At 45.4% G+C, this 13,995-nt stretch overlaps 1 protein-coding gene across 10 annotated transcripts in view; it reads left to right on the top strand.

The window, feature by feature from the left end:
• Positions 1–13,995, top strand: part of PDE8B (phosphodiesterase 8B) — a gene marked incomplete at its 5' end in the record, with an annotated part of 177,778 nt that overhangs the window by 78,437 nt on the left and 85,346 nt on the right. For 6 of the 10 annotated variants that reach the window (XM_080924910.1, XM_080924915.1, XM_080924916.1 and 3 more), the window contains one exon: positions 10,543–10,602. The exons of 1 other annotated variant lie outside the window; for it this stretch is intronic. In XM_080924910.1, coding sequence (XP_080781036.1) covers positions 10,543–10,602 — 60 coding nt within the window. The remainder of the gene's footprint in view (positions 1–10,542; positions 10,603–13,995) is intronic. 3 more of the 10 variants (XM_080924918.1, XM_080924914.1, XM_080924909.1) reach the window with 1 other exon arrangement.

Raw genomic sequence — 13,995 nt, 5'->3', positions numbered from 1 at the left:
TAGCCCACAGGTGCCTCAAACCTTGCATGACCAGCACTTAACTCATACTCCCCCATAAGCCTACCTTGCCCCCTATATTCTCTATACTGCTACCCAGTCATTAAAGCTAGCATCCTTGGCCTTCATCCTCCTCCTTCCCTGGCCACACATATCTCACTGATGTGATGACTCCGTCCACTCTAATGCATTCCCAGTTTTCCGTCCCCTACCCTCCATACTGCTCCTCCTCTCAAGCAGTCTGCACTAATGTCTGCACCAGTGTTCCTCACATTCCAGGAGGGCCAATCATAGTGCACCCCAAGATTCCAGTTCAGTCCACCTGGAGTGAGCCCTGTGAAATAAATAACATTTCTAAGGTCCGTGATGCCCATGCTGTGGATTCAGGGAGTGCTCTTTGAGAAGCGTGGAAATATAGCAGTAGTTCCCTTCTGATCTCCGTCCTTCTGTACCAGCTCAGTGGTCTGTCCACATTTCCATCACAACAATTAGTTAACTGTCATCCCAACAATGTTACATTTCTGTTTGCCTGGAGAAGCCCAAGTTTCTCACCACAGTGCCTACCTGTAACCTGCCTATGGTATTACAGATTAGAACTTAACAGTTGTGAGCAAGTAGTTCATGAGAGAGTCTGGTTAGGTTATCAGTACACACACACACACACACACACACACACACACACACAAACATGTGGAGTAAACCAGGGGTATTCTCAGAGCTAAATCCAAGAGATGAGAGACCAAGTTCCTAGATGTTGGAGCACAATCAGAGTCTGGCTCTGGCACAGAGCCGGTCTCTCTCTCTCCCCTCCCCCTCTGAAGGAGGCATTTTAATACTGTGTGTACAGACAGGTGGAACCCCAGGCACATGGGAATGAGCAGGTGGGCAGACCTCAGAGCAGAAACAAAAGAGAGCCAGGCCCTCCCCACTGGCCCAGACAAAGGCACACAGCCAGCCTGTTTTCCTGCCAAGAGATCTCAATGGATCCAAAACACGATTGGCTGCAAACTGGAACCAATTTAAAAGAGTAATGTACTCTGGTCAAACATAAAGTGGATTTTGGGACTCACTCACCCCTCTGCTGTACCTTGGGAGCTTTCTGGCTTTGTTTTTCATCTGCACCCCGTTTCCAGTTCATCAGGATTCTGGAAGATGGGGTTGTCATCAAAGCCCTTCCTCAATACCAGCACTGTCTGTAAATAGTCCTCCCCGTTGATGGTGTCCCCATGCCCCCACCCCCATTTTTAAAACACTCTGAGGAAATAGGATAACGGGAATTGTCTCCTGGCTTCACCTGATTGAGGCATGATGGAATGTCTTCCATCTGTGTTGGCTGAAATAGAGGCTGCATACTGGGTTTTCATCCTTAGGGATGTTCCCAGGAGAATTCCTATAGATCTGAGGGGCTTCTGTCCTCTTCTTTGCTAACTTTCTACAATTGCTGAGGATTTATTTAGCCATTCACTTAGGTCTTATGTCTTTCGGATGTGTCTGTAAATGTGTAGAGATGTGGTTATTTTGGCTAAGCAAGAAAATTTTCAAAAAAAAAAAAGTGGGCATTTGCATTTTTGCAGATGACTTCACAGGGGTTGTTTTAAAATAGGATTCATTTCAATAAATTAATCTTTCCATGGGAACCGACAGTCCACACGCATTCATCACCCCTGGTGTCCACATGGACCGGCTGCAGGCTGTGGCTCATCCCGTATGAGTGAAGAAAGAAAGCATGGTTGGATGCTCAGTGGGGACCCAGATGTGACCTAAAGTCCAGTGCTGTTGCAGAGTCACTGAGCCCTTCTTGTGAGGTCATCTTGCAGCCAATCATGGAAGACATGTCACTCCTGGTTCTCTAAGACAGCCCTCACTTATGAATTGTAACAACGAGGACAGAGGCAGCATGGGTAATTGAGGACAGAGGCAGCATGTGTAATTGAAGACAGAGGCAGCATGGGTAATTGAGGACAGAGGCAGCATGGGTAATTGAGGACAGAGGCAGCATGGGTAATTGAGGACAGAGGCAGCATGGGTAATTGAGGACAGAGGCAGCATGGGTAATTGAGGACAGAGGCAGCATGGGTAATTGAGGACAGAGGTAGCATGGGTAATTGAAATCCACAGGAAATCTCTAAGCTCATTTTTAGCAGATGGTTTCTTTCCTTGCCCATCAACTCTATCTACCAGAGCTGCTGACCATGGAGCAAGTTGGACTGGTTTGCATTTTACCCCTCCCAGCCTCTCTCCACTTTAGTTGTGTTCAGAAGAAAGGCAAGTGTCGGGGGTGGTTGGCAGGACAGAGTAAGACCAGAAACTCATGCTCAGGTTTCTCCTGAGTAATTGGATCTCAAGTAACCAGGAGTGGACCTCTCTTTGCTTGTACCCTGATATACAGTGCAATGCCACAAGCTTGAAGTCATCCACCATGTCTATTAGCAGTCTTGTCTCTAATAAAAGGAAGGAAGTTGGTTAAGCTACACCATGTTTCAGTCCTTGCCTTGGACTTCTAGCTCTGTTCAGGCCAGACTCTGAGTTTGCTTTTTGGAATCATGGGATGAGCCTGTCTTCACATTCAGCCTAGGATTCTGTGCCAGAACTGTTGCATCGGGGGAGCTCTGTGCCCCGATACTGGTGTGTGATGGTCAGCTTCCTGACACATCACAATGCAGTCGGATCTACCTTTCCCCCCTGAAAGTTAACTCTCTTAAGGGTCTTTTGCTGGCCTCCCTTAAGCACTTGTCATTTTGTGTGTTATCGTTTAGACTTTTAGTTTTCATTCTAGCGTACGATCAATATCATGCTGGCTTCCTTCCACATGCAGTAAATAGCATGACTGCACTGAATGATTTCTTTTCCATAGGGTATTCATATGGGAAATGGCTCTTCCATCAGACCATACCGGGCAAGTTTCTGATGTCTGGCCAAGGTGACATCTGGGTGACCTCAGTGTGTATCTTTCTATGGCTCCAGAATTGAGATTTCCTAGGCTCGTGGAATGTAGCTTCCTCTCTTCTTCCATCATTCACCAAGGCTTGCTAGCAGTAACAAGCTCAGTGGGGAGGAGAGAGGTGACATTATGTGGTTGGTACATTGCTTCCTCCTGTGCCCTGGCAGCTCGACCTCATGGGTGTGTTCTTGGTGGCAAATGACCATATTGAGCTGAGCAAGCTATGTTTTCAAACCTCAGTGTTTCTCAGCCAGTCTCTTTTAGCTCACTGATGAGCTACTTTGCAACTCTTTAAATATATGCCTACCATCTAGAGGTCATCCTGGAACACACTGAAGAATAAGTAAACTCACAATGAAGAGAACAGTGTGCAATTGAGACAATCTTGGATTTCAACCTCAGCCATACCCCTTTGTGTGAGTTGTCCACCCTTTCCCACAGCTTGAATTTCTTCAGCTATGACAAGGGGCCTATGATAGGATTGTGAGATTGTTTGTAATGGTCTCATGAGATTATACACATGGAGAGTCATCAGCCCCACCCCCACCTCTATGTTTTATGGAGGCAAAGAGCAGGCACACATCTCTAGCAAGAAATTTCAGCCAATTTTCTATTATTTTATTTTACCAAGTTTTAGAGATACTATCTGTATCCTTAAAATAGAATCTTATTTTATCAAAAAAGGAAAAAAAAAAAAAAAAAGACTTGACTGGGAAACAAAATAGTATATGCGGAATATTTATGTAGTGTTGAGTAGTTCACGTTAACCCTCCAATCAGAAAGAGACTTACCTGACAAAATGTAGCATCTTTTATCTTGCAATATTTAAGCTACATAATCAGAAAGTATGTAATTTATCAACTGAGAACTCGCTGCTTTTAAAGTAGATCTTCAGATGGACATATGTGAAATGTCCCTGTGTGAAGACTTACCTGCCCCCCACCCCCACCTTGTCTTCCTGTAGACCCACCCACCTTCACTGAGAACATGTTCATGTTTATTTGAGTCATCACAATGTAGTCTCATGCTATATTTTTATTTATGCTTTGTTTTAAATGTGTAGACGGTATTTTAAGGTATTTACTCTTTTAAAACCACCGTGCTTCCATCTTCTAAGGCCGTGTTTACTTGTGTGCTTTGTTGATTTTGACTTGGTGGTCGAGGTCAGTTGAGTTTGATGGCTATTCAGTATCCTGTTTACCTGCTAATAGATGTTACCGGATTGTGAATCAGGCTCTTTGTAAATGTTTGGATAGCTAATGCTGATTCTAACGATCTTGTAAATACATCTTGGTGTCCCCTAGAAGTCTCTGGCTTGGAAGGCTGAGCTGTAGAATGAACACTTCTTAATCTTCACTAGAAATCCCCAGCCTGCTTTATCAAAGTGTCTGAACCACTTTGCACAACTGCAGCAGTGCACAGGCTTAGCTGTGGGGTCTGCCATCTGCCCATGAGGTCCTTGTTACTGTCTTAACTAGTCTGTGTATTGAACTGTTTGGGTGTGAAATTGTATCCCATTCTAGTTTAAAACCTTTACTTTGCCTGGTTACTATCGAGCACCTTGTTATGTTTGAGTTTTCATTCTTGGGGAGTTTTTTCCCAAACCTTTTGTCTGGTAGTCTTCTTGGTTGCCTTTTTATTTCATGTTTTCAAAACTTTTAATTATATATTCTAGTTACTAATGTTTGTTGGTTTTCTATATTTTAGGTTTTATCTCTCCAGGGACTACCTCCTTTTATCCTTGTTATTGTTTTCAGTGTGTAGAAGTTCTAATTTTAAAGTCAAATCGCTTAATCTTTTGTCTAATGGTTATATCTTTTGATGAGAAGATATTTCTGTACTTATGTGCACAAAATAAAACATACCATGAAATTAATTATGAAAGTTAACATCCAAAGCATCAGGGCCTGAAACAAGAATGTCAGCGTATCATCTTTGACTCACCTTCCTCATATGTGTGTGTGTGTGTGTGTGTGTGTGTGTGTGTGTGTAAGAAATACTGTACCATAAAGAACTCACATTGATCTTTGATATAATTTAGGAATATTGCTTTGCATGGATAACTTTTCAAGTGTCTTCTTTCTTGCCTAAGTAATAAACGTCCTCTGCTTTGGAAGAGTAACATGGACAGGTGGAATGGCTGAGTGTTAGGTGGGTTTGATTGCTTCCACACTGCACATGTAATAGAGTTTGTGGGAGGGGCAGGACTTCCATGATAAGCATGTCTGCTTAGCAGAGTATACCCTAGCCTCTCAACCCAGAGACAAAATGGACTGTCGTTAGGGTCCTGTCCTTGGGTTCTCTTCCTGCAGAGTTAGAACCAGGAGTTGATTCATGTGAACAATCTGCCTGAAGGCTTTTGATATAAAAAGCAGTTGCAGAAAATTTAGACCAGAGATAGAAGTGAGAAGAGGGAATAGAACCATGGGCCTCCCATTGATCTCTCGGCCTCCGAGATGTGCAGGTCATCAGAGGTGCTAAGAATTACTGGAGAACAAACAGTCATACCAAAGCCAGCAGCATGCTAGAGGCTGTGATGGTAGACCCAGTAGGTAGACCGTGGTGGAGGAGACAAAAGAAAGCAGAGGAATCAGGAGGTGATTGACAGAATTATCAAAAAGAGGTATTCAGGGTGATTAGAGTTCCCAAGTTGAAATATGTCCTCCCAGGCTCATCATGGTGCCCCACGTGCTTCAGTGCTGGGGCCCGTCTGGAAGCCAGAGAGTGGATGGGGTTCATTCAAAAAGCAGAGGCAGTACAAACTATGTGCTGAGGGCTCAGAATAAATCATGTCGGCACCAGGACTGATGCAGGCCAGGGAGCATCTTGAGATGATTAAGTGCTATTAAACATTAGGGCCAACCGCGGGGCAGAATGCAAGGGTAAACAAGCTGCTGGGACTGGGAGGTGGGAAGGGCTTCATTCCTGAATCTCAAGCTCCCTTCCCATCAGAGCACAGCTGTGAAAGTCAATGCTCACCAGACTTCCAGGAGCAGAAACTACTAAGGGTTGTGCCAATCAGTACCAGAGAAGGCAGCGCCGTGACAGGTGAATTGGCGTCGCTTTCTCTCACACACCCCTGCTAGACTGTTGGGCAACGTGCTGGAGTTGGCTCGTGTTGGAGGGAAACCAAACTGTCTTTCCTCCCTTCAGTTTTACATCCTGGTTACTGGTGGTGGATTTTCCCACTTGGTTTTCACTCTGTTGGAAGTTCCCACTCCGAGGAATATTTTGGTTTGGGCTGCTTTTGTTAACATCTCCGCTCTTGTCTGTTCAGGAAGTGGGCAAGCCAAATGTTTGGTTTTTCTGGTCACACACGTGATCATGGCAACTCAGAATCCATACTGCAGTGACAGTTGCCTTCAGAATGGAAGGGCTCCACTCTGGGACGCCCCCAGCCTTCCCGTCATACATTGTGATGCAGTCACTCTGAACACTGCGTCCCTTCCCCCAGGAGTGTCTTTGCCTTCCTGCCTGTGTGTAGGCTGCTCCGTGACTAGAGTCTCCTCAGCCTACTCTCTCTTGTCCCTATTTTTCAGGGCTTGCCTGCATTTATGAATGTTCATTTAATCTCCCCCAAACCACAATCATCTCTTCTGTCTCAACTGAAACCTAAGGGAGAATATCTGTCAGGTAGAATTCTCCACGCAGCTAAACTGTCAAATAAGAGCAAGCAATGGTTATTTGCAGATCAGTAAAGACTGAAGGAACTCAGCACCCATCAACACAGGAGGAAAGTACGTTCCCACGTGCAGTCAAGAGATCTCTCTTTTCGCCAGCATAGCCACGCACTATGGCCAAGTTGGGAATGTCCATTGTGGGAAATCAGCGAATACTACACATAGAACTCATTCTTACCTTCTCTAGAGAACCAGCTTCATCTGAAAGGGAGCTGATGTCCCTGCTGGCAAGCATGTAGTTATGGGTACATTCTCCTTCACACATACATGAACACATACAAACGTCTAATGCAGCAAATGTTGTACAGTGCGGTTAAGCATACATTGTACTCATTAGGTGACTGGGGAAGCCATGTGGTTGAAATGGCCTAGAATTTTAACTCATCAGCCTCTGGCCCCATCCTTCCCTCTCTCTCAGCAATAGGATTTTGTGACCTGAGGTCCTATGCCTCCTTTGGCCTCTCTGTCCCTGGAAGACACGCTCAGTTCCTGTTGGCAGACCTAACTTGCTCACCTGCACAGCTTCAGCTGCTCCAAGATCACTCTTTAGAGTCTTTTTTAAAAAAAGATGTATTTATTGCATTTATACAAGTACACTGTAGCTGTTTTTCATACACAGAAGAGGGCACCAGATCTCTTTACAGATGGTTGTGAGCCACCATGTGGTTGCTGGGAATTGAACTCAGGACCTCCGGAAAAGCAGTGCGTGCTCTTTAACCGCTGAGCCATTTCCCCAGCCCCTAAAGTGGAGCCTTGGCTTGGCTACACAGGCATCTGCATTTGTGTGATGACGTAGTGGATGATGAAACAGAGCCTTGCAAAGTACTACAGTTGTTCTTTTCTGTCCGCTGCCCGGGAGGTCCCAAAGAGTCAGCAAGGGCCAGTGCCAGGCTATGTTAAGACGGCTGACCTCTTTGGGTTATTGAGGCCAAGGTCAGATGACCCAGAGCATAGACTAAGAAAGACAGGAGACAAAAAGTGAAGTGTGGGTCGTAGCTGGAGGAAGTGGTAAACTGAGGCACACAAGCTAGAGTAACAGACCCGGGTCCGAACACACTGAAAAGGAGCTGGAAGTAGATAAGTAAGGCACGGGACCTGGCTCTGGATTCCTCTGACACAGTGGTCTGGCTTCTCACCAAGTTGGCTCAGGCCAAGGACAAAGTGCAGATGTGGCTGCGGTCCTCTGTGGCTGAATGAGAAAGCTGTGGTCCCTCCAGTCTTCAGACAGGAAGCAGGGACTTCTTGCATAAGTGTCACTTTTAAAATGGTGCCATCCATCAGTGGCTATTGTTTGGTCCCCTGTTAAGATCACACATCTTAACACAATGCCTGAGACAGAGAGGTAGGGTATGGTCACATCATGTTGTCTGCTGGTATATTTTAAACTAGCTGTCTCCCACCACTGAGGCAAATTGGCAGGGCCACATGTCGTGTGCTGGATCGGACTTGCCAAAGTATATGGGACAATGCATGAAATAGGGGCAAATTCTCTTTTTGTGGGGGCACCTCAAGTCCTTCTTGCAGGCACCCTCCCATTACTCTCTTAGTATTTTATCCCCTTGATACTGTATTTTATTATATTTAAATTTTATTTACTTGGTGTGTGTGTGTGTGTGTGTGTGTGTGTGCGTGCACTCACTTACAGTGCATGCTACATTACACATGGGGGTCAGAGGACATCTTTTCCATCCGTCTGTAGTTAAGTTCCGGGATGGGAGTCGGGTCATTAGGCTTGTGGGGGAGGGGCTTTTACATGCAGAGCGTTCTCTTGAGTCTTTGTTCACTACTGACCATATTTCCTAGCAATGAAGTGAAAATCTACCCGTCAGAGAAAGAAAATAAGGGACACTTTGGAGGGGGAGGTGCAGCTTGAGGGCTCAGAGGTAAAAATGTGGGATGGGCGAAGAGGTGTAATTTATACTTCTACCTGGAGTGTAATTATTGTTGTTGTTGTGAAGTTTGGGATTTTGAGGTAGGATCCCCTGTATCCCAAACTGGTCTCCAGCTTAGGTAGCTAAGGACAGCCCTCAGCCGCTGTGTCCATTTGGGTAGTTGAAGACCCCAAGGCTCATCTCAAACTTCCACCCACTGGCGACATCCCTAATGTAAGGTTAGGTGGAGTCTCGCATCTGCTCTGCCATAGGGCACGGCCACTCAGGGAGGCAGGACACAGGAAGCTGACCACGTCTAACCCACTCTGGCTGTCACCGGGTGGGTGTCAGGCTGTATGGAGGCCTTGGGGCATCTCTCCAGGGGAGGGGGGAAGCACAGAGGTGCGGGGACAGACAGCCAGAGCTGGCTTGGGGTTCCTGGGCTTGAGATGAGTCCTGGGACAATTGGTTCTCAGGTTCTCTGACATCCAGGTGCCTCTGGATCCTGCAGAGGAGCTAACAAAGTGGGGGCCGTGGGCTGGATGCAGGAAAGAGGGGGAGCTCCGGCTCTGGGGGATAGTCCTTGACAGTGGTGGTGGCAGGAGATTCCATGGTGGCGGCCATGGCTGGGAGCACAGAGAGGCCTTCTACAGGAGATTCCATGGCAGCTCTGTCGGCCTTCTCCATGGCTCCCCACGGTGGATCTCAGGCAGTTCTTGGTTTTCAGGCATTTATTGTCATGGCAGAAAGTGGATGTATAAAACCATACTCCACTTCTCAGGGTGAGTCTGAGATTAAATGCCTTTTGCAGGGAGGAATGCCTGGGAAGGAAAGGTTGTTGGCTAAGCTCTCCAGGTCTTTAGATATCTCATTAAAATGGAGATCCATTTTGAGCCTACATGACCACAGGTCATGTCCTCTACCTGTGGTTGGGGCTTGGGACGCTGCCTTACATGGCTGATGGCCACAATCTATAGAGGGATGTGGCTAGTGACAGGGGCCTGGTTTCCTGGGAGTCAGGCTAAATGCCTACCATCCCTTCAGGGTCACCAGGGTTTCTAGCCTTAGCTCCACCAGGAACCAGGCTGCCTTTCATGGTCCCTCACCCAACATAGACACTTGTACTTTGTTATTTTCTAATGGGTCAAGGCTCCTCTGGCTCTGAGTCATTGGCATGTCCCTGGTCACATGAATCCTGATGCTCCTTCAGACAGACAAGGGGCCAAAATGGTGTGTTTCAAGCAGGATGAATTCCAGATAGCAAGCCACCACCGCCACTTAGAGAAAAACAAACTTGGATCTATGAAGGTGAGGCAAAGACCTTTGGCCAAATTCACTTGGACAAAAGCCATCTTTGGGAACCCAAGTAAAGTAACTAAAAGTAAAATACGCATTTGCTCTCCACTGAAGCCAGAGGCAAGTGGAAATTGTGGGCTGGTGACAGCAAGGAGCTCCAGTCTCAGTCAAGGAGCCCAGGCTAGCCTCTTGTGGTCCTGGTGTGGTATCCCTGTGTCCCCTTGAGGAATCCCACTGATATTGGGATGATATCCACAGAGCACTCAGGTGAGAGAATTAGCTGCTCATTCCTCATGGCAATACCTAAAACAATAGCGGAGTGAGTGTAGAGGCAATCCCGAGTCGGTAGTTGTGTTCTAGCATGTTTCATGGAGTTTCAGAAGATCCGTAGGGATAGTATATAATACAGCAATAATATTGATATGCCTAGCATATAGTAGGTACTCGGTAAATAACCATCTAATTGTTTTTGACAATTAAACAGCTCGTGCGTTATGATAAAAGTCTTGGGCCTGAAGAAAAAAAGTAACCCAAAGTCCTGCTACTTACCACCGGAGATGTAGCCTTATGGATATGCCCAGTGCACGCAATGTCTAGATTCTCATCATCAGAGGAAGAGATTGTATAGGACGGTTCCTAACTTGTCTCTGGGTCAGTGAGTCAGGGTCTTCCATCACGTATGAAGTGGTCTAATGTACTCCATTAAGAGTCCGTGTTATGAAGATGTGACACTTCTCACACGCTGTGCTTTATTTAGCAGGTGTCTTCTGCGGAGGTACGCATCGGACCCATGAGATTGACACAGGACCCTATCCAGGTATGTCTCTGTCCCTCCAGAGGGGCTTTGCTGTTGGAGCACATGGCTTATGAGAGAGAGAGAGAGAGAGAGAGTGTGTGTGTGTGTGTGTGTGTGTGTGTGTATCAGTATCATTCTTCAGAACTCAGATTGGTTTTTGAGGACTTAAATATCACCCTACTTTGAGTATAAATGTAACGAATAGAATTGTCCAGTAGAATGTGGGGAAGAGCAGCCCTACATCCTGCTGCCCACAGAAAGGTAGGAAGTGATGTTGAAGGGTGTGGTTTTGCTGAGAGCCACAGCCAGGCGTGACTCTGGCTGTCCTCTTCAACAGTATGAGTTGGTGTACATTGTTTCCTACTTCTGGATTCACTGAGAATTCAGTGCTACAAAACTGCTTTGCATGCTATTGTGGAACACGCTGTGCCTCTGGAAGATGCCCAGTGATGACATCTTGGTCCTGTTGTTTGGGAGTGCAGAAGCTGTGGATACAGTATTATGTATGTAGGTAGTTTTTTTTTGGTAGAACAGTATTTTTGTTGATGCATAAAGATGGCTGAACCGTTCTCTTCTGAAGTTCACTAATAAAATGTCAGAAGGGGTGTAAGACCCTGAGGAACAGGGAGTTTGTTGAGAGTGTGTCTCCTAGGATTGTCAAAAGCTACACCATACAATCTCACCAACAAGAATGAGGACAACAATAAACAATGCCCAAGTGGCTTGGGGGATGCCCATGAGGCCTCAACCCTACACAAGGAACTATAAACAACCAAGGAATACTGAGAGCAGGAGAGATGATCTCCTCTGGGAAGAGCACACCAACTGAAAACATATATGTGATTAGCTGTAAGTAAGGGGTCAGAGAAACCACCGAACTGGCCCACTTCATGGGTGGAAAGAAAGCTTTATTGGGAAATTTTAAACCGCTGTGGCTTTGGTGGTGGGGCAGAGAGAACGGCGAAGTGTGGGGAAAGCCTTGGTAGTTCTTAAGGGGTACGTTTGTGGCAGGAGGAGGCAGTAAGCAAGAATTGGGAGTTAGAGTAGTTGGGAGCTGGGGAGATTGTGGACCAGAAGAACCTGGGGGCCAGCGTGGGGACTTGGGGATGCACTTTGGGTGTGTGTTAAGAGAAGTTAGCTGCCCACAGGCTGAGAGGCAGATAGGGGAAGCAATGGCTCTTCTCTATGAACAGAAAACCTGCTTCACGAGTTTCTGAGCAATGGTGATTTAAGGCTTTTGTTTATCCACCAGCAATCCTTCTGTTGACTCAGCCAAAAACAAGCCTGTGGCACTGTCATTTGATGGGTTGGGGGCCCACTAGGGACCTAACGGTAATATGTAACAATAATTAATGGGAAAAGGAGGTCATGAGCTTGAAGGAGAACAACAAAGAGTATATGGAAGGATTTGGAGGGAGATGGAAGGGATAAATAATGTGATTTTTATATATAAATCTAAAAAAATAAATAAGTAATAAAAATAAATTAAAAATTAGATAATGAACAGAAAAAAACAATGTCTTGGCTTCTCTTCTTATCAGGAGCCATGGACCAAGATCATTAGAAAATAGTTACTTATCCAACTTATAACAGTAAATACTAAAAAATAATAAATAAATAAATAAATAAATAAATAAATAAATAAATGCTGGGTGTTGGTGCCACACACCTTTAATCCCCACACTAAGGAAGCAGAGGCAGGTGGATATCTGTGAGTTCAAGATCAGCCTGGTTTATTGAATGAGTTCTGGGACTACACAGAGAAACCCTGTCTCAAAAAACCAGAGAGAAACAGAGACAAACAGACACAGAGACACACACAGAGACAGAGAGAGACAGAGACAGACACACACACACAGAGACAGAGACAGAGAAAGAGACAGACAGACACAGAGATATACAGAGACAGAAGGAGAGAGACAGAGACAGACATAGAGAAAGACAGAGACAGAGAGGCTCTTCTTTTGTGTCCCTGTGACTTAAGCAAGTAGCACCCTAAGCACCGGCCAGCTCTAGCACTGAACACTTTGTAGCTGTGACTCCCTCAGCCCATTTCTCTTCTGGACCTTCTTCACCACAGAAGCTTAAAGGGAGGGAGGCCACCACCTAAATAGGTTGAGTGCAGTGGCCTCTGCTTCCTAACAGCTGTAGCTCCTCAGCTCCTGGAAGCTTCTGCTACCCTTGGGCTGAAGGAAGATGCAGGCTCCCCACCCAGGGAGAAGTGGATAGCAAACTGAACTAGACAGGGGCTGCTCAAGTCATGAGCAAAGGAAAAAATAATGGTTTGTAGTTGTTTGAAAGGAATGGCAGATTTAGGGAAAAGAAAACAAAAGGAAGAGGGCTTAGCTTGGGAAATTTTTGATGAAAACAAATTTAGGAGCAAAAGAAAAAAATAAACACACGCCACGATATCTGCATAGAATATGAACGGGTGGAAAATCCCAGCAATCGGCCTAAGGGCACGCACTTTGAATTCCAGCTTGGAATCAAAGTGGCGGTAAATAAGGGGGCTGCTACTGTGGGTTTCATCCCAAGGCTGTCTCCACAATGTTTCCTGGGGGACAAATTCAGGCTTACTCCATCTCATTCACTTCCATTTGCTCTGGGCTGCACTGGCAGTAAAGGCTCATGATAAAGATATATTGTTCTTTTAAGAACGTAATTTGCCAAGCTATAAACTATTTTACTTGCTTCTATCAAATATTAACATTATACCATTTGTTTCAGAGAACTCTTCCCCTAAAAGCAACATTGCAGACATGGTTTAGGCCTTTGATTTGGCCTCATATTTGGCTCCCTTCCTTCCCTCTGAACACTGTAACTTTATATACTTACCCTTCATATATGTGTGCCCATTTCATGCTGTCCTTGAATGGTTTTAAGGTTTATTCAAAAAGTATATTGTAAGCATCTTTCCGAAATGTTTTTTTTTTTCTTATCATGAGGTGTCTGTTGATGTTATCCTGGAGATCTTAAAAACAAACAAACAAACAAACAAAACTCAGCCAACTGTAAATTGAGTTCTGTGTCTCTCTTTTTATGAGTAGTTTTGATACTGTGAAGTGAGTCACTGTCACCAACTTGATTCTTAGTTTTCAAGACGGTCTTGGGCATCTTAATGCCCACGGCCTTGCTGAACTCATTTATGAGCTCCTACAATCCTCTTAAAATATTTATTTATTTGGCAGGAGAGTCTACAGGTGTCATGGCGTGTGTGTGTGTGTGTGTGTGTGTGTGTGTGTGTGTGTGTGTGTGTAAAATCACATGATCATTCTTCCTTTCCAAATCTGAAAATTTAAAAATCTGCCTAACAAATTCAAGAACAAGATGTGTTTAGTGTTTCCTCCTCCCCAACCTGCCAAGTTGGAAACAGCTCCGTTAGCCGAGCACGGGTTGAGCCTACATATGGCCCTG

This window comes from Micromys minutus, assembly GCF_963924665.1.
Source record: "Micromys minutus genome assembly, chromosome: 11".
NCBI lineage: Eukaryota > Metazoa > Chordata > Mammalia > Rodentia > Muridae > Micromys > Micromys minutus.
The sequence above is the reverse complement of the archived record's forward strand: the minus strand, read 5'-3'. Positions and strand labels throughout refer to the sequence as shown.